Genomic DNA, 20,302 nt, shown 5'->3' with positions numbered 1-20,302 from the left:
GATGCAGGATTTGGGTTTGGCTAGTCTAGAGAAAACAAGGACTAGGGGGGACAGAAGACGGGGTCCACCTATTCTCCAAAGCCCCTGAAGGCAGGAGAAGAAGCAACGGATGGGAACCCATCAAGGAGAGAAGCAACCTGCAAGTAAGGAGAAACTTCCTAAGAATGAGGACTATTAACCAGGGGAACAGCTCGCCACCAGAAGTCATGGGCGCTCCATCATTGGTGGTTTTTAAGAAGAGACTGGACAGCCACTTGTCTGGAATGGGCTAGAGTCCCCTGCTTGAGGAGGGAGGCTGGACTAGAAGACCTCCAAGGTCCCTTCCGGTTCTTATCCCAATTCTGATTCCTTGACTACGGAATGGCAGGGAACATTGGCGTTCACAAGTGGTCCTCAACATACGACCACAGTGGAGCCCCCAAATTTCTGCCGCTAAGCAAGACAGTCGTTAAGTGAGCTTTGCCCCATTTGATGGCCTTTCTTGCCCCGGTGGTTAAGTGAAGCTCTGCGGTTGTTGAGCTGCAGTAACATGGTCGTTGAGCGAATCTAGCTTCCCCGTTGACTTTTTTCCCAAAGCCCCTGAAGGCAGGACAAGAAGCAACGGATGGAAACTAATCAAGGAGAGAAGCAACTTAGAACTAAGGAGGAATTCCCTGACACGGAGAACAATTAGCCAGTGGAACAGCTTGCCACCAGACGTTGTGGGTGCCTCCATCACTGGAGGTTTTTAAGAAGAGATTGGCTAGTCAACTTGTCTGAAATAGCATAGGGTTTCCTGCCTGAGCAGGGGGTTGGACTAGAAGACCTCCAAGGGTCCCTTCCCGGCTCTGTTCTAATTCTGATTCTGACTTTGCTGATCAGAAGCTCCAATTCCAAGTGAATGAATTTTGCCCACCTCAAAAGAAGTGGAAGAGACCCTCCGTTTCCTGCAGTGCTAGCAAGACAAGTCTTAATTTTATAGACCCTCTAACTGAGAGGGCCGTGAAACTCCCAAGAATGTAGTACTTGTGAATATGTCTGTACTTCTCCCCCTCAAAAAAACCAACCTAACTTCCCATTAAAGGACAAATTTTCCTTTTTTATCCAGCTCACTTCCCAGTAACTTCATGCCATTTTTACGATACAGGCAGTAAGGCAGCCTACCAATCGCTCTCTCTTAGGTCAGGGATGGCTAACCTTTTGGCCATCGGGTGCCGGGAATGGGGGGAGCGGAGGGGGGGTTGCGTGTGCACATGCCCACACCCATAATTCTATGTGTCCCGCCCCCATGCATGCGTGCGTGACACCCCCCCTCTCCCGCTCCTGGCACGCAATGGCCCAGTGGGCCTGGTAGGCCCATTTCTCTCTGTCTCCAGGCTCCAGAGCCTTTCTAGGAGTCTGGGGAGGGCAAAAATGGCCCTCCCCAACACACACACACACCCCGGAGGCCCTCTGGAGGCGAGACATGGCCCGTTTGCCAACTTCTGGTCCTACCTAGAAAGGCTCTGGAGCCTGGGGAGAGAGAAAAACGGGCCTTCCCCACCCCCCACCCCCTGAGGCCCTCCGGAGGCAGGAAACAGTCTGTTTCCCTGCTTCTGGTAGGCCCAGAAGGCCCGAAAATCAGCTGGCTGGCGTGCACATGTGTGCCAGAGCTGAGCTCGCGTGCCCACCGATATGGCGGCACACGTGCCATAGGTTCGCCATCACGCTGCTAGGTGTTCCAACTACAGACTTAATTTGTTTTGAGCGGCTGCTCCGAGTTACAAACAGCGCTGAAAAAGCGACTTTTGACCGGGTTTCACACTTATGACCGTTGCAGCATCCCCCACGGTCACATGATCAAAATCCAGGCACATGGCAACTGGCATGTACTTATGACGGTTGTAGCATCCCGGGGTCCTCTGATCCCCTTTTTGTGACTTCCTGACAAGCCAAGTCAAGGGGGAAAGGCAGATTCACTTAACAGTGAACAGTGTTACGAACGTAACCATTGCAACGATTCACTTAAAATTTGATTAATAAATAAATAAATAACAACTCTGGCAAGAAAAGTTATAAAACGGAGCAAAACTCAAGTTAACAAAGGTCTCGCTTAACGACAGAAATCCTGGACTCAATTGTGGTCGTAAGTAGCAGCAGCTGAGTCGGCCATATCTTGCAAACTCAGCTAAGGCTGTGAAACTATCTTACTCCACAGATACTACATGAGCGGTCACAAGGAATTAAATTGTGCCACACCGACACCAAAAGACACACACATACACAAAACCCAGATTGACTTCAGCTCTTAAGACAGAGAACAAAAGCAGGGTTCTTTGCTTGAGCTTTATTTAAAAAAAAAAAGATTTGACATTCGTAGCGCATATTTTTCTTTTTTAAAAAAAAAATCAACGCAACATCACAAATAATTTCACAGCAGGCTCGCCCATGGAAAAAAGTGCCATTTTTCTTTTCCCCCAAAAAAATCTGCAGTGGAACAAAAGTGCAGTTAATCCAGATCATCCTTCAATCAGCTCTGTCAAAGACAATAGTTTAAAAGTGGGAAAATCTGGATTCGAGCTTCTTGGCAAATTCTCGGGGTCTGAATTCAGCTTTGTAATGCGAGTTAAGGGGTTTACAAGCCAAGCAGCAACACATTTTAGGCTGCGGCCCCCTCCCCAAATGCCAGCAATTTGGAGACGGTTGCCATTTTTTAAAGACACCTGGGAGACTTAGCAAGCTTTGGAAAAATGGATTCTTTCCCAATTCCGAAAAGGGAACTGATTCAATTTAATTAAAGGGGCCAAGCTAAGCCTTTTGGGACGGCTTGAAGTCGAGTGTGCAAGTGGAACAAAATTCATCCCGTTTGTGTTTTAAGGGGTGTGCAAACTGGTTAGGACAGAAGTTAAGTAAGACTTCAGGTAACATTCTGTAAGATAAGCGCGCGGGGGGGGAATCTTCGATTCTGCAGCGTGTTTAAAAAGCATCCTCTTCCAAACTTTAGCAGGCGTTAAAATTGATGATTGGTCCAGCAAAGATAAATTACTTTTAAAAAAGACAGCAGGAATATTTGCAGATCCTGAAGCAGCAGCTACAGCCAGACCGAGACGTGTAAGCGTAAAACATTTTAAAATGGGGAAATCCACAAGAGTTTTAGAAATCGCGCAGGTCAGGAGAACGGAGGGAACGGATGGATAGGATTGGAGCAAAAGTTTAAACTCTGCCTCGCCGGTCGGCTCAGGATGGGGTCCCCCATGATGCCCGGGCTGCCATCAGGGCACGTTTTAGCTGTTCATAAGTCACAAACATCACCACGTTCCAGGATCCCAACCGAAGGAAGGAAGGTGTAAAGCTACGAGGGAGAAAAAAAAGAAGGAAAATAATTTGCTTAGGGAAATCAGTAGGATGATTTTAAAGCAGCTTTAAGATGGGTGGACTTCAACTCCCAGAATCCCCCAGCCAGCCAGATTCTTTTCCATTTCAACAATTTTCTGGGAAACAATATTAAAAACAGCATAGAGGGGCTCCTGCCACATTCAGCAAATTAATTGCCCCCTTCTTCAGTTATATTAAATAACTGCCCTCTTTTACTGATTGTTCAAGGTTACAATGGCACTGAAAAAGTGACTTAAGGCCATTTTTCACACTTATAAACTGTTGTAGCATCTCCTGTTGGCCACACAGGACCAAAATTTGGACACTTAATTTAATTTATTTATTTAATTTATTTATTTATCAAATTTCTAATTCAATTTAATTTAATATTTAAATTTATATACCGCCCTTCTCCCGAAGGACTCAGGGCGGTGAACATCAAATACAAAATTTAAAAACAATTTAAAAATAAATAAATAAAAACTCGGCAACTGGCATGTACTTATGACGGTTGCAGTGTCCTGAGGTCACGTAAATCACCTTTTGGGACCTCCTGACAGGCAAAGGCAATGGGGAAGCCAGATTCACCTCACAATCGTGTTACTAACAACAACTGCAGTTCCTCACTTAACAGCTGTGACAAGAAAGGTTGTAAAATGTGGGCAAACTCACTTAACAAATATCTCACTTAGCAATAAAATTTTGGGCTCTTGTTTATTTTTTGTAAGCCACCCAGTCTCATAAAGAATTTTTATGAGAAAGCCCTGTGAAGCGGTATATGTCTAAGTGCTATTGTTATTGCTATTGCTATATAGAGGATAGATAGACAGAGGTAGGTAGGTAGGTAGGTAGGTAGGTAGGTAGGTAGGTAGGTAGGTAGGTGGATGGATGGATGGATGGATGGATGGATGGATGGATGGATAATTAGATATGACAGATGATAGAAGAAAGAGATGGATGGATGGATGGATGATAAATAAGATGATGGATGGATAGATGGTAGGTAGGTAGATGATCAGAGGTGGGTTTCAGCAGGTTCTGACCAGTTCCGGAGAACCGGTAGCGGAAATTTTGAGTAGTTCAGAGAACCGGTAGTAAAAATTCTGACTGGCTCCGTCCCCATCTATTCTCTGCCTCCCAAGTCCCAGCTGATCGGGAGGAAATGGGGATTTTGCAGTATCCTTCCCCTGGATTGGGGAGGGAATGGAGATTTTACAGTATCGTTCCCATGCCACGCCCACCAAACCATGCCACACCCACCATGCCACGCCCACAGAACCGGTAGTAAATTTTTTTGAAACCCACCACTGTAGATGATAGATAGATAGATAGTTGATTGATAGAGACATGATAGAGAGAGATAGAGGGAGGGAGGGAGATGTATGACAGAAATACATGATAGAACGAGAGAAAGATGATAGACATATATATGAGAGAAAGAGATGATAGCAGATGGATGGATGGATGATAGATGATAGAAAGTTGATGGATGGATGGATAGAAAGACAGACAAACAGAAAGACAGATAAATAGATGATGGTTGGATAGATAGAGATGATGGATGGATAGGTAGGTGATAGAGAGATGTATGATAGAGATACATGAAAGAAAGATAGAGAGATAGATGATAAGAGAGACAGACCGATATATATGAGAGAAAGAGAGAGAGAAAGATGATAGCTGATGGATGGATGATAGATGATAGAAAGATGATGGATAGATAGAAATGATAGATAGATACATAGACAGACCGATTGTGATTGTAAATCGAGGACTACCTGTAACTAGTCTAGCTACTCCCTTGAGAAGACGGCTGACTCACCCCTTGTAGAAAGCCAGAGGTCCTTCGTCCCGGAGCATCCTGAGGGCACAACTCCCAGCGTTCCTGTACTGGCCGGGAGGAGAGTTCATGTACCTGGTTTTCACCACGTCAACCGGAGAGGCGATGATGGTGGTGCAGAAGCCGGCTCCGAAGGCGGAGAGAAAGTGGCAGGGGATGTCGTCTGCGGGAGGGGACGCAAAGAGGGTTCAAAGCAGGGGTCTCCAACCTCGGCAACTTTTAAGCCTGGCGGACTTCAACTCCCAGAATTCCCCAGCCAGCTTTGCTGTCTATCTTTCTCACCTGTCATGAGACGGGAGTTGAGCAGGGTATCCTTGATGATGTCGTAGGTCACCAGTTCGGCGCAATTCACGATGGCGTTTCGGGATACGTTGGGAAGTGTCCCTAATTTTTTTGGGAGGGGGGAAAAAAAGAGAGATTGTGAAAAAGGGGAAGCCGGCATCCTTTTGGAGATTCAACAGGCCATGTGCAGAGTGTTTGATCACGTTCTGCCCCAGCGACGGACTCCAAAGATTGTTAATTAACTTTCTTAACAGCCTACAAGAATCCAAAGAATAAATAATCGTAATCTTACTATGGTTGGCAGAAAGGCCAGAAGCAATTTGCAGAGAATCCAGACGCGAAGGAGAGTGAACTAAAGTTGTTCCCTACAAATTGCTTCAGTCGGCATTCCTCCTTAAATAGGCTAAGGGAGTGGCCAATTAGCCCCAAGCCTTACTCTCGAGGAGAACTCTTCCTAAGGAGCCACTCCTGCCTTTTGGCAGCTCTGCGCGCCCGTGCATCAAGAAGAGGCTCCTCCTCTTCTTCCTCTTCACTTATGGGACCTTCTGGAGGTTCTGAAGGCCCTGGCTGAGTCCCAGCCTCTGGCACCACATCTTCTCCAGCCTCCTCACTGTCGGACTCGAGTGCCAGCTGCACAGGCTGCTGGCGCAGCACCACACCAGCCTCCTCGCTGTCGGAATCGGCTACTAGCTGCACAGGCCGCTGACGGGCCACAACAGGTCGATGACCGGAGGGCTAAAGGTCCGTAGAGATTCTCCGTCATTCAGATCACGGTTGACACAAAGATGTTTTTTTCTGGAGGCAACTGGACTTTCTGATTTTCCTTTGAAGACTTTTCGCTTCTCATCCAAGAAGCTTCTTCAGCTCTGACTGGATGGAGGGGAAATTGAAGGATTGATACTCCTTGCAGACAGTTGGTCATTTGCATCCTTTTAGAGCAGTGTTTCTCAACCTTGGAAGCTTGAAGATGGGTGGACTTCAACTCCCAGAATCCCCCAGCCAGCACTGCTGGCTGGGGGATTCTGGGAGTTGAAGTCCACCCATCTTCAAGCTACCAAGGTTGAGAAATACTGTTTTAGAGAGTCGTTGAGGCCACTTGGAGGTTTCTCTGTGTCCTCAGGGTCCCCCGAGTGGTGCAAATGGGTGTGGAGGCTTCTTGGAACGTCCGAAACATCCTGAGAAAGCACAACTCCACAACACAATCCTTTCAGCACTTCCAAGAAGACTTCACACCCCATTTGCACCGCTCAGGTGACCCCGAGGAAAACAGACAAACCTCCAAGTGGCCTCAACGACCCTCTAAAAGGAGGCAAATGACCAGCTTTATCTGCAAGGAGTAGAAATCCTTCCATTCTTCACCATCCGGTCAGAGCTGAGGAAGCTTCTTGGATGAGAAGTGAAACATCTTCAAAAACAAAACAAAACAGAAAGTTCAGTTGCCTCCTGAAAAAAAACACACTTTGGGGACAACAGTGACCTGGATGATGGAGAATCTCTACAGACCTTTAGCAATACAATTGGGGATGAAGACCCTTGGAATGGGGCGGGAGGAGGAATGGACTTCCAGAGGAAAAATTGCCCCTTACCCACCTTTCCATAGGCCTCGGACTCCTTCTTCCTTGGCAATGGTCTTGTAAGCATGCAAAGTGCCTTGGTAGCGCCGGCCAGCATCTGTCCGGATCTGGGCCTGGAATCGGACTTTGACCACGTCCGTGGGCTGAGCCACCATGACTGCCATCGCCCCCGTGGTGCAACCCGCAAGGAGCCGGCTGCCCACACTGGCATCTGGCCAAAGTCAGGAAGAGAGAGAGAGAGAGAGAGAGAGCAGTTCACCAGCAGTTCACCGTCGGCACTGTTAAACCTCCTTCCAGAAATTAACCCATTGTTCTGGCAAGGAAGACTGACAACGGAATAATACCCTGGCCAAATTTTACTACAGGAAGTCCTCAACTTACGACAGTTCACTTACTGGCCATTTGAAGTGACGGTGGCACTGGGAAAAAAAAGGGACTTATGACCTTTTCTCACACTTACGACCGTCGCAGCATCCCCACAGTCACGTGAGCAAAATTCAGACTGACTCGTATTTATGACTGTTGCAGCATCCCGGGGGCACGCAATTCCCTTTTGCGACCTTCCAACATGCACAGTCAAGAGGGAAGCGCGATTCACTTAACATTCAGTGATTCACTTAACAACAGTGGCAAAAGAAGCCTGGATAGCTCAACAGACAGAAGCACTGTAATTTAACACCAGCTGTCTGCAATTACTGTAAGTTCGAATCTCGCCAGGCTCAAGGTTGACTCAGCCTTCCATCCTTTCTAAGGTAGGTAAATTGAGGACCCAGTTTGTGGGGGCAATAAGATGACTTTGTATAAAATATACAAAAGTATGAAGGCTGTTGCTTAACGCATTGTAAGCCGCCCTGAGTCTTCGGAGAAGGGCGGCATATAAATCAAATTAAAAAAAAAAAAGGGTCGTAAAACACCAAGAGCCTTAGTGGCGCAGCGGACTAAAGTGCTGTTAAGTAGCACTTAGCTGCCAGCTGCCTGCAATTACTGCGAGTTCAAATCTCACCAGGCTCAAGGTTGACTCAGCCTTCCATCCTTCCGAGGTAGGTAAAATGAGGACCCGGTTTGTGGGGGCAATAAACTGACTTTGTATAAAAAAGAACACCGCTTAGGGGGGGCCAAAAGCCCTACTAAGCAGATATATATAAAAGAATGAAGGCTATTGCTTAACGCATTGTAAGCCGCCCTGAGTCTCCGGAGAAGGGCGGCATATTTAATTTAATAAATAAATAAATAATAAATAAAAACGGGACCAAACTCACTTAACCGCTGTCTTTGCTTATCAACCTAATTTTTGTGTTCAATTGTAGTTGTAAGTCAAGAACGACTAATATATCACAGCAAAGAAGTTAGAAAGGAGAGAGGAGGAGAGGCTAGGAAGAGGAGAGGGAGGGAGAGGAATGGAAGAAAGGAGAGGAGGAAGGGAAGGGGACAGGAGTAGGAGTGAAGGTGAGAAGGGGAAAAAGAAGAGAGAAGTGGGGGAAAGGAAAAAGAAGTAGGATGAGGTAGGAGAGGAGGAAGGAGAAAGGAGAAGAGGAGGGAGGGAAGGGAAAGAAAGGAGGAGAAGAAGAAGGTTTGTTGTGGAATGAGGGAAGAAAGAGAAGAAGAGCAACTCCGAATGCAATTAAAATGTCTTATTTTAATGCTTTCTTTAAGGGAAACATGTATAAGTAGGATTTATTATGTATAAGAAAATGTACACTTTCTATTATGTGGGGAGGGGGAAAGGGTGGGGGGGAGAAAATTGCTTGTATTTCTTATAAAACTTTTCAATAAAATAATAAAAAAAAAGAACGACTTGCATTCCCAAACTCAGCTGGGGAGGGAAATCTGCCCCACCAGTGCCTGCCCAGCAGGCTTCTTGGCACCCCGCCTTGTCCCCGATGCCAACTTACGTTCTGAGCCTTTGGTGTAGAAATGTTTCACCGAGTCGTAGAGCCCGATCCGGACCGAAGCGAAGCTCATCTGGCGCTGAAGACCGGCTACCAACCCGTTGTAGAGACTTTTGGGGCCCTCGTTCTTCACCATCGTGGCCATGGTGCCAAAGACGCCCCTGTACTGTGCCATTTTGGGGGTGACATGGGGCTTTTTCTCTCCTTGGATCTGAATAGGAAGAAATGGTAGAACAATGAGGTTGGAAGGGACCTTGGAGGTCTTCTAGTCCAGCCCCTACTCAAGCAGGAGACCCCACAAACAATTTAGGCGAATAGTTCTCCAACCTCTCCTTGAAAACCTCCATTGATGGAGCACTCAAAAACGTCTGAAGGACGAAGGGCCCCGAAAACAGGAATTACGACCCGCAGCTGCCATGACTGAGCAATGATGATTGAGATCAATCCATGACTGAGATTTTGAGCTAGATGTCTCCATCCCTTGCAGGCAGGCGTGTCCAACCAGCAGCCCTTCTCAACCAGAGGAGGAGGAGTCAAGTGAGGGTCTAGCTTGGAATCCTTGCATAGCCACAAGCTTGAGCTCCCCCCAAGATCCATGAAGGCTTATCTGGTTGTTTCCAGAGGAAACAACAAAAACAAGCAGTCCGTGCAAATTCTTGTAATATGTACGGCAAAGAGTAAAGTTACTGACTTTTGATATTCACAAGAAACTACAGGTAGGCCTCGAGCTAACTTACAATTTGTTTAGTGACCGTTCAATGTTACGACGGCACCAAAAAACATGACTTATGACCCTTTTTCATACTTAACGTCTGTTGTAGCATCCCCATGGTGGCATGATCAAAATTCAAACGCTCGACAACTGATTCATATTTATGACGGATGCAGAGTCCCGGGGTCCCATGATCCCCTTTTGCGACCTTCTAACCAGCCAGTGGGGGAAGCCAGATTCACTTAACAAACGTGTCACTAACTTAACGACTGCAGCGTTTCACTTAACAACCATGGCAAGAAAGGTCATAAAATTGGGACTAAACTCGCTTAAAATTGAGTTTAACTCACTTGTTAAACTCACTTAACAACTGTCTCACTTAGCCACAGAAACGTTGGATTCAATTGTGGTCTTAAGTCTAGGACTACCTGTATGTATGGCAAACAATAAAGTTACCAACTTTAGCTATTCACAAGAAACTATGATATTACCTGATCCAAGAATTTCCCAGCCGGCGTCAGTTTTCTGCAACCTGATGCCTCCTGAAGATGTTGTAGACAGCATCTCCCCTTTTAAAGGACCAGGTTGGAGAAGGCCAAACCTAGTTGACCCTTGAGGTTGAGAGTTAATCCTGGCTTGTAGCAAACACCATCACTCTGCTAAACAACTACCGTATTTTTTGGAGTATAAGACACACCTTTTTCCCCCTTAAAAGGAGGTGAAAATTTAGGTGCGTCTTATACAATGAATGTAGCCCCGCCCACCCACTGGCCCCCACCCTTTGGCCTCTGCCTCGCAGCAGTTACCTCTTTGCAAGCAAACAGCAAGAAGAAACAGCTCCTTTCAGCTTCAGCACAGCCTAATTAGCACAAATTGATTGGATCAGCCTCCCGACTCTCAGCTGTTTTGCTCTCAGCTGTTTTGCACAGGGCTCTGCTGCTTGCTGCAAAGAGGTAAATTGCTGGGAGCAGATTTTTTTTTCCCCTTGTGCTAATCAAGCTATGCTGAAAACGAAAATGAAAGTAAAGCAGGCTGTTTGCTGCAAGGAGGCAAAATTGCTCAGAGGCAGATTTCTTTTTCTTCTTTTCCTCACCAAAAAAGGTAGGTGCGTCTTATACTCTGAAAAATACAGTAATTCCCACAACACTGTCAAACTTCGTAGTAGGGCTATATTACTATTATTATTATTCTCATCTCTCTCACTTATTACCTATTTCGTTAGCTTCTTAGGACTCTAACTTGGTTGCGTGTATCTTACGATCGATATTGTTTTATTTAGTATCCTGGTATGATTTATGTCGATTGCTTATTTGGTATCCTATCTCTGAGTGCTATAGTATCCTCTGGTTTATGATTAATGTATTTTATGATTGTGATCATGATTTATCACTTGTATGACCTACAGGGGTCGGCAACCGTGGCTCTGGAGCCGCATGTGGCTCTTTCATCCTTTTGCTGCGGCTCCCTGTTGCCGGTCGGCTCCACAATTGATAGAGTTTTCGGTTAGGACAGGGAGAGGAAAAAGGATGCCGTGCTAGGAGGAAACTCTATGATGGGGCTTCCGGTCGGTTCCAGAATTGAACGGGGGGCTTCCGGTTAGGACATTTGTGGCTCTTTGAGTGCTTAAGGTTGCCGACCCCTGGATTACACTGAGAGCTCGTGTGAATTCATCATAAGTGTACAATAAACAATTCTGTTTCTGTTTCTGTTTCTGTTGTTTCTGTTGTTTCTGTTGTTTCTGTTGTTTCTGTTGTTTCTGTCTGTTGTTTCTGTCTGTTGTTTCTGTTTCTGTTTCTGTTTCTGTTTCTGTTTCTGTTTCTGTTTCTGTTTCTGTTTCTGTTTCTGTTTCTGTTTCTGTTTCTGTTTCTGTTTCTGTTTCTGTTTCTGTTTCTGTTTCTGTTTCTGTTTCTGTTTCTGTTTCTGTTTCTGTTTCTGTTCCTGTTCCTGTTCCTGTTCCTGTTCCTGTTCCTGTTCCTGTTTCGGTTCCGGTTCCGGTTCCGGTTCCGTTCTGTTTCTGTTCTGTTCTGTTTCTGTTTCTGTTTCTGTTTCTGTTTTCTCCTTCCTTCTTTTTCCTCTCTCCTCCTCCACTCCACTCCATTCTTTGGAAAGCCAAACAGCACAAGACATCATCAGGTAACTCACCTGCAACCGGACTTTAGCCGTGTCCAGGGGGAAGGTGATCAGGTCGGCGATGCAGGCCGCCGTCCCGGCTCCCAAAAACTTCACCGTTGCCGTTGGAGGGATATCGGAGGGCTTGAATCCAACCATGGTGACAGGCTCGGGAGGGTTTTAGGCAGAGAGGACGGAGCGAAGGGTTCGAAAGCAGCCAGCAAAAGCAGCCGTAGAGCGTGGGAACCGAAAGACCAGAGGAAGGAGCTCGGTCTATACGGAGGAGAAAAATAAGAAAATTCATTGTTTGAAGTGTGATCAACGCAGGCGAACCCTAAAATTCACTACTGTATCTTCTGGGGAGTTCATGGATTGGGGTACAGTTCTCGACTTATAACAGCTCATTTAGTGACCATTCGAAGTTACAACGCCACTGAAAAAAGTTTACTTATTTATTTATTTATATATTGGTTCGATTTATATGCCGCCCTTCTCCGGAGACTCAGGGCGGCTTACAATGCTTTTAAGCAATAGCCTTCATACTTTTGTATATACCTGTTTAGTAGGGCGGTGTTCTTTTTTATACAAAGTCAGCTTATTGCCCCCACAATCCGGGTCCTCAATTTACCTACCTCGGAAGGATGGAAGGCTGAGTCAACCTTGAGCCTGGTGAGATTTGAACTCGCAGTAATTGCAGGCAGCTGGCAGCTAAGTGCTACTTAACAGCACTTTAGTCCACTGCACCACCAAGGCTCTTCTAAGGCTATTGCCCTTCCTTCCTTCCTTCCTTCCTTCCTTCCTTCCTTCCTTCCTTCCTTCCTTCCTTCCTTCCTTCCTTCCTTCCTTCCTTCTCTCCCAGTGGTTAGAATAGAGTATTGCAGGCTAACTCTGCCCATTGCCAGGAGTTGACTTCCATCCTTCCAAGGTTGCTAAAATGAGGACCCAGATTGTTGGGGGAAAGAAGCTGACTCTGTAAACCGCTTAGAGAGGGCTGGAAAGCACTGTGAAGCGGTATATACATCTTAAGTGCTATTTATTGTTTGTTTATTTATTTATTGGTTCGATTTATATGCCGCCTTTCTCCGGAGACTCTGGGCGGCTTACAACGCGTTAAGCAATAGCCTTCATACTTTTGTATATATACTTGCTTAATTAGTAGGGCTTTCGCCCCCCCCCCCCAGCGGTGTTCTTTTTTATACAAAGTCAGCTTATTGCCCCCACAATCCGGGTCCTCATTTTACCGACCTCGGAAGGATGGAAGGCTGAGTCAACCTTGAGCCTGGTGAGATTTGAACTCGCAGTAATTGCAGGCAGCTGGTGCTACTTAACAGCGCTTTAGTCTGCTGCGCCACCAAGGCTCATACTTAGGACCGTTTTACACACTTATGACCATTGCAGGATTCCCCCATGGTCACGTGATCAAAGGCTTGGCAACTGACTCCTATTTATGACGGTTGCAGTGTCCTGGGGTCATGTGATCCCCTTTTGAGGCCCTTTGACAAGCGAGAAGCCAGATTCACTTAATAACCGGGTCGCTAACTTATCAACCGCAGTGATTCGCTTAACAACAATGGCAAGAAAGGACGTCAAACGGGGCAAAACTCACTTAACAAATATCTCACTTAGCCGCGGAAATGTTCGGCTCCGTTGCGGTTGTAAATTGAGGACTACCTGTTCTTTGCTTGCCGGAAGTCGGCTGGGAAGATTACACGTGGCAGGTCCCGGGATCCTGGGAACACTATACACGCTGGTTGCCAAAACCTGAATTTTGTTCCCATGACCATAGAGACGGTGTGGTAGTCATAAGTGCGAGGAATGGCTGCGAGGCACTTTTTTCAGTGCCGTTGTAACTTTGAATGGCCACTAAACAAACGGTTGTAAGTCAAGGACTACCTGTATTACTCTTTGTGCTGAATGGAGACCCCCAAGACTGCTGTGTGCAGCCCAACATCTTTCTGACTGGGAATGATGGGGGATGGAACTCTAGCACCTGCATATCGGCCAATCAATCAATCAGAATAGAACTGGAAGGGACCTTGGAGGTCCACCAGTCCAACCCCCTGCTCAAGCAGGAGACCCAAGACCTGTTTTCACCCTCCCCAGGCTCCTAGAAAGACTCTAGAGCCTGGGACGGCGAAAAATGGGCCTACTGGGCCCACCGGTAGCCGTCGCGTTCCAAAAGCGGGAGGAACACAGGGGTTGCGCGTGTGTGTGCCCACAGCCATAATTCAATGCCCCCCGCGCATGTGCATGCAACTCCCCCCACTTTTGGCACGCGATGGCAAAAAGGTTACCGGTGGGCCCAGTAGGCCCGTTTTTCGCCCTCCCCAGGCTCTAGAGGTTTTCTAGGAATCTGGGGAGGGCAAAAATAGCCTTCCCCACCTCCCCGGAGGCCCTCTGGAGGCCGGAAACGACTCGTTTCCCGACTTCCGGTGGGCCCGGAAGGCCCAAAAATCAGGTGGCCGGTGCGAGCAGCGCTGGCTGGGGGATTCTGGGAGTTGAAGTCCACCCATCTTCAAGCTACCAAGGTTGAGAAACACTGCAATAGAGGAAGCCAGATTCGTTTAACAACTGCATGACTCACTTAACAACCCTGGCAAAAAAAAAAAAAAGCTCATTAAAACGGGATAAAACTCACCAACTGCCTTGCTTTAAAAAAGTAAATCCCATTTTTTCAATCTGACAAGCTATGCTTGAGGATGTAAACTTTGGCTGAGGGGTGACATTTTATTAACGTGAAATAATTGCTTAGCTGTGTAAATCTTGGGCTCCGTTGTGGTCGTAAGAACCACCTGTATCGAGCCACATTAGAGTTACTTTCTTTTTCTTTTTTTTTTGAACGTAACATTTTTAAGTTCATTTTATTTAATAATAAAATATAAACATTTTTAACTAAACGTCGTACCATACAGTTCAAAAGAGACGTATTTTCACAAGCAGGTAATAGGACAACGTAACTTAAAGTATGAAGAACTCTTTATCTAAATTAGTGCAATCAAGTCATTGCTGTGATTTTTCCCTCCTGCAATAGAAGAGCCAGTAGTCTCTCCTTACTGTAAACTCTCTGCCTTTTTCTTTTTGCATATTTTGTTTTATTTTTAAACATAACAAAACATAAAACAATCATCATCCATTACAATCTCAGAAAGTGTGTCGATCGGTTAAAAAAATTTGTGCTTAATCCCATATCCACAATTTACAAATTATTTAATTTCCTCTTATTTGACCATTTTATATATCCCTATATGTTTATTCTCATTTAACAATTATTTAATAAAAGTTTGACTCCCATGAAAAAAAAAGGAAAAAGGAAAAAAAAAAGAATACTTCTTATATTTTATCATTACATTAATTTCATATTTCAGACTTTATTTCCATGCCTTATTAATTTAGGCATTGATAGGGTTACCTGTTCAGGATTCGGAAAAAAAACCCCCAGAATTACCTTATTCAAGTATGTCAGGATCGCTCGATCGGTTGGATCAAGCTTCTCTAAAGGTTTCCCATTTGTCAAATTGATTCGACACCAATTCAGCCGAACTCCCTCGATGTGCCATAGAAACAGAGTCAGAAAGGGGACACCGAATAATCATAATATTTATCCTGCAGAAATAAAAGGATAAAGGAAAATACCTGAATATAGCAGACTATTATTTACTGTTCGTTATGACTGATGATTAATGATTGTGACTTTTTCTTTTTCTTTTTAATTTGATTTATATGCCGCCCTTCTCCGGAGACTCAGGGCGGCTTACAATGCGTTAAGCAATAGCTTTCATTCTTTTTTGTATATTTATACAAAGTCAGCTTATTGCCCCCACAAACTGGGTCCTCATTTCACCTACCTTAGAAAGGATGGAAGCCTGAGTCAACCTTGAGCCTTGGAGAGATTCGAACCTGCAGTAATTGCAGGCAGCTGGTGTTAATAACAGGGTGTTTTAGACCACTGTACTACCAAAGCTCATGATTTCCAGATTCAAGAAGAGATTGGACTGACATCTGTCAGAAATGGTGTAGGGTCTCCTACTGGGGCAGAGGGTTGGACTAGATGACCTACAAGGTCCCTTCCAACTCTGTTAATCTGAAATCGGTGTTTTTAAGACAGGTGGACTTCAACTCCCAGAATTCCCCATGGCTGGCTGGGGAATTCTGGGAATTGAAGTCTACACATCTTAAAGTTACTAAGATCGAAAAAAAAACCAGTGCCTTAGATTGAACATTTATTTTATTTATTTATTTTATCTCAAATTTATATACCGCACCTTCTCCCGAGGGACTCAGGGCGGTGTACAGCCAGATAAAAACATACAATACAAACATTAAAAACAATTAAAAGGATATATATTAATCTGGGAGATCCTTAAGAGTCTTGGTGGCGCAGCAGACTAAAGTGCTGTTAACTAGCACCAGCTGCCTGCAATTACTGCGAGTTCGAATCTCCCCAGGCTCAAGGTTGACTCAGCCTTCCATCCTTCCGAGGTCGGTAAAATGAGGACCCGGTTTGTGGGGGCAATAAGCTGACTTTGTATAAAAAAGAACACCGCTTGGGGGGACCGAAAGCCCTACTAAGCAGGTATATACAAAAGGATGAAGGCTATTGCTTAACGCATTGTAAGCCGCCTTGAGTCTCCGGAGAAGGGCGGCATATAAATCGAACCAATAAATAAATAAATAAATCCTGGGAGATCTTGGGAGATCTCAGCAAAGACTCATTTTTTTGACCAGCTGTGATTTGCATCACACCAACAATTTTTGCTACACATTATGACACTCAGCAATTTCCCAGAGACAGAACCAGCTGGCACCAGACCGGAGGAAAACAGAAACTAAACAAACAAACAAAAAAGATCCTTTTTAATAAAACCAGACATTGCCAAGATCGCACCAGATTTGGGGCAGCAGCCAAGCAACACTCCAAAATAATAATAAAAAAATTTAGGCAAACTAGAAAAGGAGGCTGGCAGGTAGACGTAACTTCTTCTGAAGTGAAAAATCCTTCCTTCCTTCCTTCCCCCATTCCTGATTTTATAGGTGCTCCCTAGGAAATCCTGCTTGCCTCAATTTTACCCAGTTTTTGCAATTCGCAGCAAGTTGGAACTACCTACTTACAGGTACTCCTCGACTTACAACAGTTCGTTTAGTGACCATTCAAAGTTACAACGGCACTGAAAAAAGTGATTTAGGATCATTCTTTTCACACTTACGGCCATTGCAGCCTCCCTATGGCCACGCGATCAAAATTCAAAGGCTTGGCCACTGACTCATATTTATGACGGATGCAGTGTCCGCGTGTCACCTTTTGCGACCTTCTAAGAAGCAAAGGCAACGGGGAGGCCAGATTCACTTAACAACCAGGCTACTCACGGCCACAATTCACTTAGCAACTGTGGCAAGAAAGGTGGTAAAATGAGGCAAAACTCAACTTAACAAATGTCTCACTTAACGACAGAAATGTTGGCCTCAAGTTGTGGTCATAAGACGAGTGGGAGAAAGTAGTTTGCTGGTCATCTGTAGGAAACCACAGCGCTTAAAACACAAATTTGCAAAATGGAAGAAAACGCTATTGGCCTTGGTTACAAAAAACCTGCTCAATTTCCCCCCCCCCGAATATTTTAATTATTTTTCCAAACGGTATCCGATAACTTGCATTAATACAAACCCAAAGACCCAAAGAGAGAGCTTATAAAAAATACAAGATTTACTGCAATGTAAATAGAAAAAACAGCCCCTCTACATTTGAACGTTTATCATACATAAAAAACACACCAAATTATAATTGATTACTATTTTATTTATTTATTATTTAAATTTCTATACCGCCCTTCTCCTTTCGGACTCAGGGCGGTGAACAGCCCAAAATAAAACATTTGTACGCAAAAGTTAAAATAGTTTTAAAATAATTAAATAAAGTTTGGCCCATAATTTAAAACATTTCAATTAAAATCAGTATCAATTTTAAAAACCAATATAAAATCAGGCCAGCCCGGCTAACTGAAAGAAATGAAGGTACTATTTACTATTAAGGTAAACCACAAACTCCACCCACATTGGATAAAATTGCTTCTAAAATCCCATTAATTTATCTGTGATTGTTTTTTTTTTTTTTTCCTAAGGTGGGAACTGAAGAGGCCTTTCTAATAATCCACAGCTGCTGGGTTCTTCAATGTCCTGATCAGATGGACCATAAATAACTTTAACCCTCAATCCCCAATTTGTAGAGCAGTGCAATTAACTTATCGGCTTTATTTATTTTAAAAACTGCTTAAACACACACCAAGTATGCTTTTAAACCAAAGAGCAACGTCTTTGGAATTTGAATCCGATTCTTGGAGGTACCCAACAGGTAAACCCGAGATCTTGCTATGCAGCGGCTGGAGATAAACTCAGACAAGCCACGGTTTATTTTAAAGATGGCTTATTGGCCAAACCAGGAAGTTGGGCTCACCCATCACCTCAAAACAGGTAAGCATCATCAAATGGCCCAGTTCACATCTCAACACTGACCCCAAACATTTGTGGGCTAATAAGGAGGAAGAACCCCCCAAAAGAGACAGCAAGGAAGGACTCAAAATGCTGAAGAACAGGCTAGCAAGGCTCCCTGGACCAGAAACCGTGGGCTGCATTCACACAACACATTTAGCCTGGTTACGAAAACTAACCCATTTTGTGGCATGGAGGAATGCCCAAACCACTCAAAGAAGATGCATCCCTCCAATCCCCCAAAGCTTGAAAAGAAACCAAGTTAAAACAAACCAAGTTTTGGACAGCTGGGTGAATGCATCTTTCTTGCCGTCATCTAACCTGGTTCAGCAGGTTGTCTGAAGGCAGCTTCCTTCCTGCGGGAACGATCAGCCCAAAGACCACCTAGGAATGAAATGGGACCAGGGTCTCCTGCTTGAGCAAAGGGTTGGACTAGAAGACCTCCAAGGTCCCCTTTCCGTCTCTATTCTGATTGATATTACAGCCGGGACAGGGAAGGTGGGGCATTGCGGTCGGCCCTTGGAGCCAAAGCGGAGACCCCAGCCCCAATTGCCAGGCAGTGGGGGGGGGCGAAGAGAGGTCAGACTAGAAGACCTCCAAGGTCCCCTTCTGTCTCTATTCTGATTGATGTTACAGCCTGGGCAGGGAAGGTGGGGCATTGCAGTTGGCCCTTGGAGCCAAAGTGGAGACCCCAGCCCCAATTGCCAGCAGTGGGTGGGTGAAGAGGGGTTGGATAGAAGACCTCCAAAGTCCCTTTTTGGCTCTATTCTGATTGATATTACACCTGGACGGGAAAGGTGAGGCATTGCAGTCGGCCCTTTGAGCCGAAGCAGAGACCCCAGCCCCAATTGCCAGGCAGTGGCTGGGCGAATGAATGAGGGGTTGGACTAGGAGACCTCTAAGGACTCTATTCAGGTTGATATTACAGCCTGGGCAGGGAAGGTGGAGCATTGAGCCAAAGCAAAGACCCCAGCCCCAATTGCCAGGCAGTGGGGGGGGGGCGAAGAGAGGTTGGACTAGAAGACCTCCAAGGTCCCTTTCCGGCTCTATTCTGATTGATATTACAGCCTGGGCGGGGAAGGTGGGGCATTGCGGTCGGCCCTTTGAGCCAAAGTGGAGACCCCAGCCCCAAATTCCCGGGCAGCGGGTGGGCGAAGGAGCGGGGGGCTGAAAAGCAAGAGGCGACCCCCGGGAGAAGCGGAGGGAGCGACCCTCCTTCCCCGGGGAAAAAGGCGCAGGAGAGCCCTAGATGGCAAGGGGGTGGGTGGGAGGAGGAGAAGGGCAGGCGAAGCCCCCTCCCCAACCAGAGACTCACCTGCGATGGCGAGGGAAGGGAAGGGGAAGCGAAGCGAGGCGGGCAGCGGAGAAGGCAGGCAGGCAGGCAGGCAGGAGGGACGAGCGAGCGAGCGAGGAAGAGCCGTGCGGGGCCAGCCTTTATAGCGGCCGGCCGGGGCCTCGCCCCCCACCCACCCCCAGCCTCGCCCGCCCCCGGCCGGCCCCCGCAGCCCTTTGCCAAGGACGGGCTGCCTTCCCACCACCAGCGGAACCCGGTCCTCGCTTGCGGCTGCCAGATTTCCCCCGGTCGTCTGGATTGAGGGCTCCGGAGCAGACTCCGGGGTGGGGAGGGGGTGGGGAAGGGGCGGCTGAAAGAATTGGGGGGGGGGGACACACAAAGAACTCTGCATCATGGAGATCCCGCATCTCCCATCTTGGTCTGGAAGTGGTACTACAGGGTTTCCTCTCTGAGCAGGGGGGTGGAGGAGGAGACCTCTGCTCTGATTGATTGATTGATTGATTGATTGATTGATTGATTGATTGATTGGGGTCTCCTGCTTGAGCAGGGAGTTGGACTGGTGGATCTCCAAGGTCCCTTCTCTTCTCTTCTCTTCTCTTCTCTTCTCTTCTCTTCTCCTCTCCTCTCCTCTCCTCTCCTCTCCCCTTTCCTTCCCTTCCCTTCCCTTCCCTTCTTTCCTTTCCTTTCCTTTCCTTTCCTTTCCTTTCCTTTCCTCTCCTCTCCTCTCCTCTCCTCTCTTCTCTTCTCTTCTCTTCCCTTCCCTTCCCTTATTCTATTCTATTCTATTCT

General features: G+C 46.1%; 1 protein-coding gene across 1 annotated transcript; it reads right to left on the bottom strand.

Annotated features, from left to right (window-relative positions):
• Window positions 1-2,290: 2,290 nt before the first annotated feature.
• Window positions 2,291-19,698, bottom strand: LOC117678065 (dicarboxylate carrier UCP2). Its single transcript, XM_034438764.3, has 8 exons — window positions 19,535-19,698; window positions 15,185-15,342; window positions 11,773-12,012; window positions 8,922-9,129; window positions 7,046-7,240; window positions 5,456-5,557; window positions 5,156-5,336; window positions 2,291-3,310 (listed from the first exon to the last, which is right to left on the bottom strand). The coding sequence occupies exons 3-8, from the start codon at window positions 11,896-11,898 to the stop codon at window positions 3,196-3,198; spliced, it is 927 nt and encodes a 308-aa protein (XP_034294655.2). The 5' UTR covers window positions 11,899-12,012; window positions 15,185-15,342; window positions 19,535-19,698; the 3' UTR covers window positions 2,291-3,195.
• Window positions 19,699-20,302: the final 604 nt, after the last annotated feature.

The sequence above is a fragment of the Pantherophis guttatus genome, chromosome 5 (assembly GCF_059756535.1).
Source record: "Pantherophis guttatus breed Tessera chromosome 5, ASM5975653v1, whole genome shotgun sequence".
Classification (NCBI taxonomy): Eukaryota; Metazoa; Chordata; class Lepidosauria; order Squamata; family Colubridae; genus Pantherophis; species Pantherophis guttatus.
This window is presented reverse-complemented; position numbering and strand designations above follow the sequence as displayed.

Excerpts from the sequence above, each read along its gene's own strand:
- LOC117678065 (XM_034438764.3), bottom strand. The coding sequence starts at position 11,898 with ATGGTTGGATTCAAGCCCTCCGATATCCCTCCAACGGCAACGGTGAAG. Across the intron at positions 7,241-8,921 it reads CTACACCAAAGGCTCAGAAC|ATGCCAGTGTGGGCAGCCGG; the intron begins GTAAGTTGGCAT and ends GACTTTGGCCAG. Across the intron at positions 3,311-5,155 it reads CCTCTGGCTTTCTACAAGGG|CTTTACACCTTCCTTCCTTC; the intron begins GTGAGTCAGCCG and ends TCTCCCTCGTAG.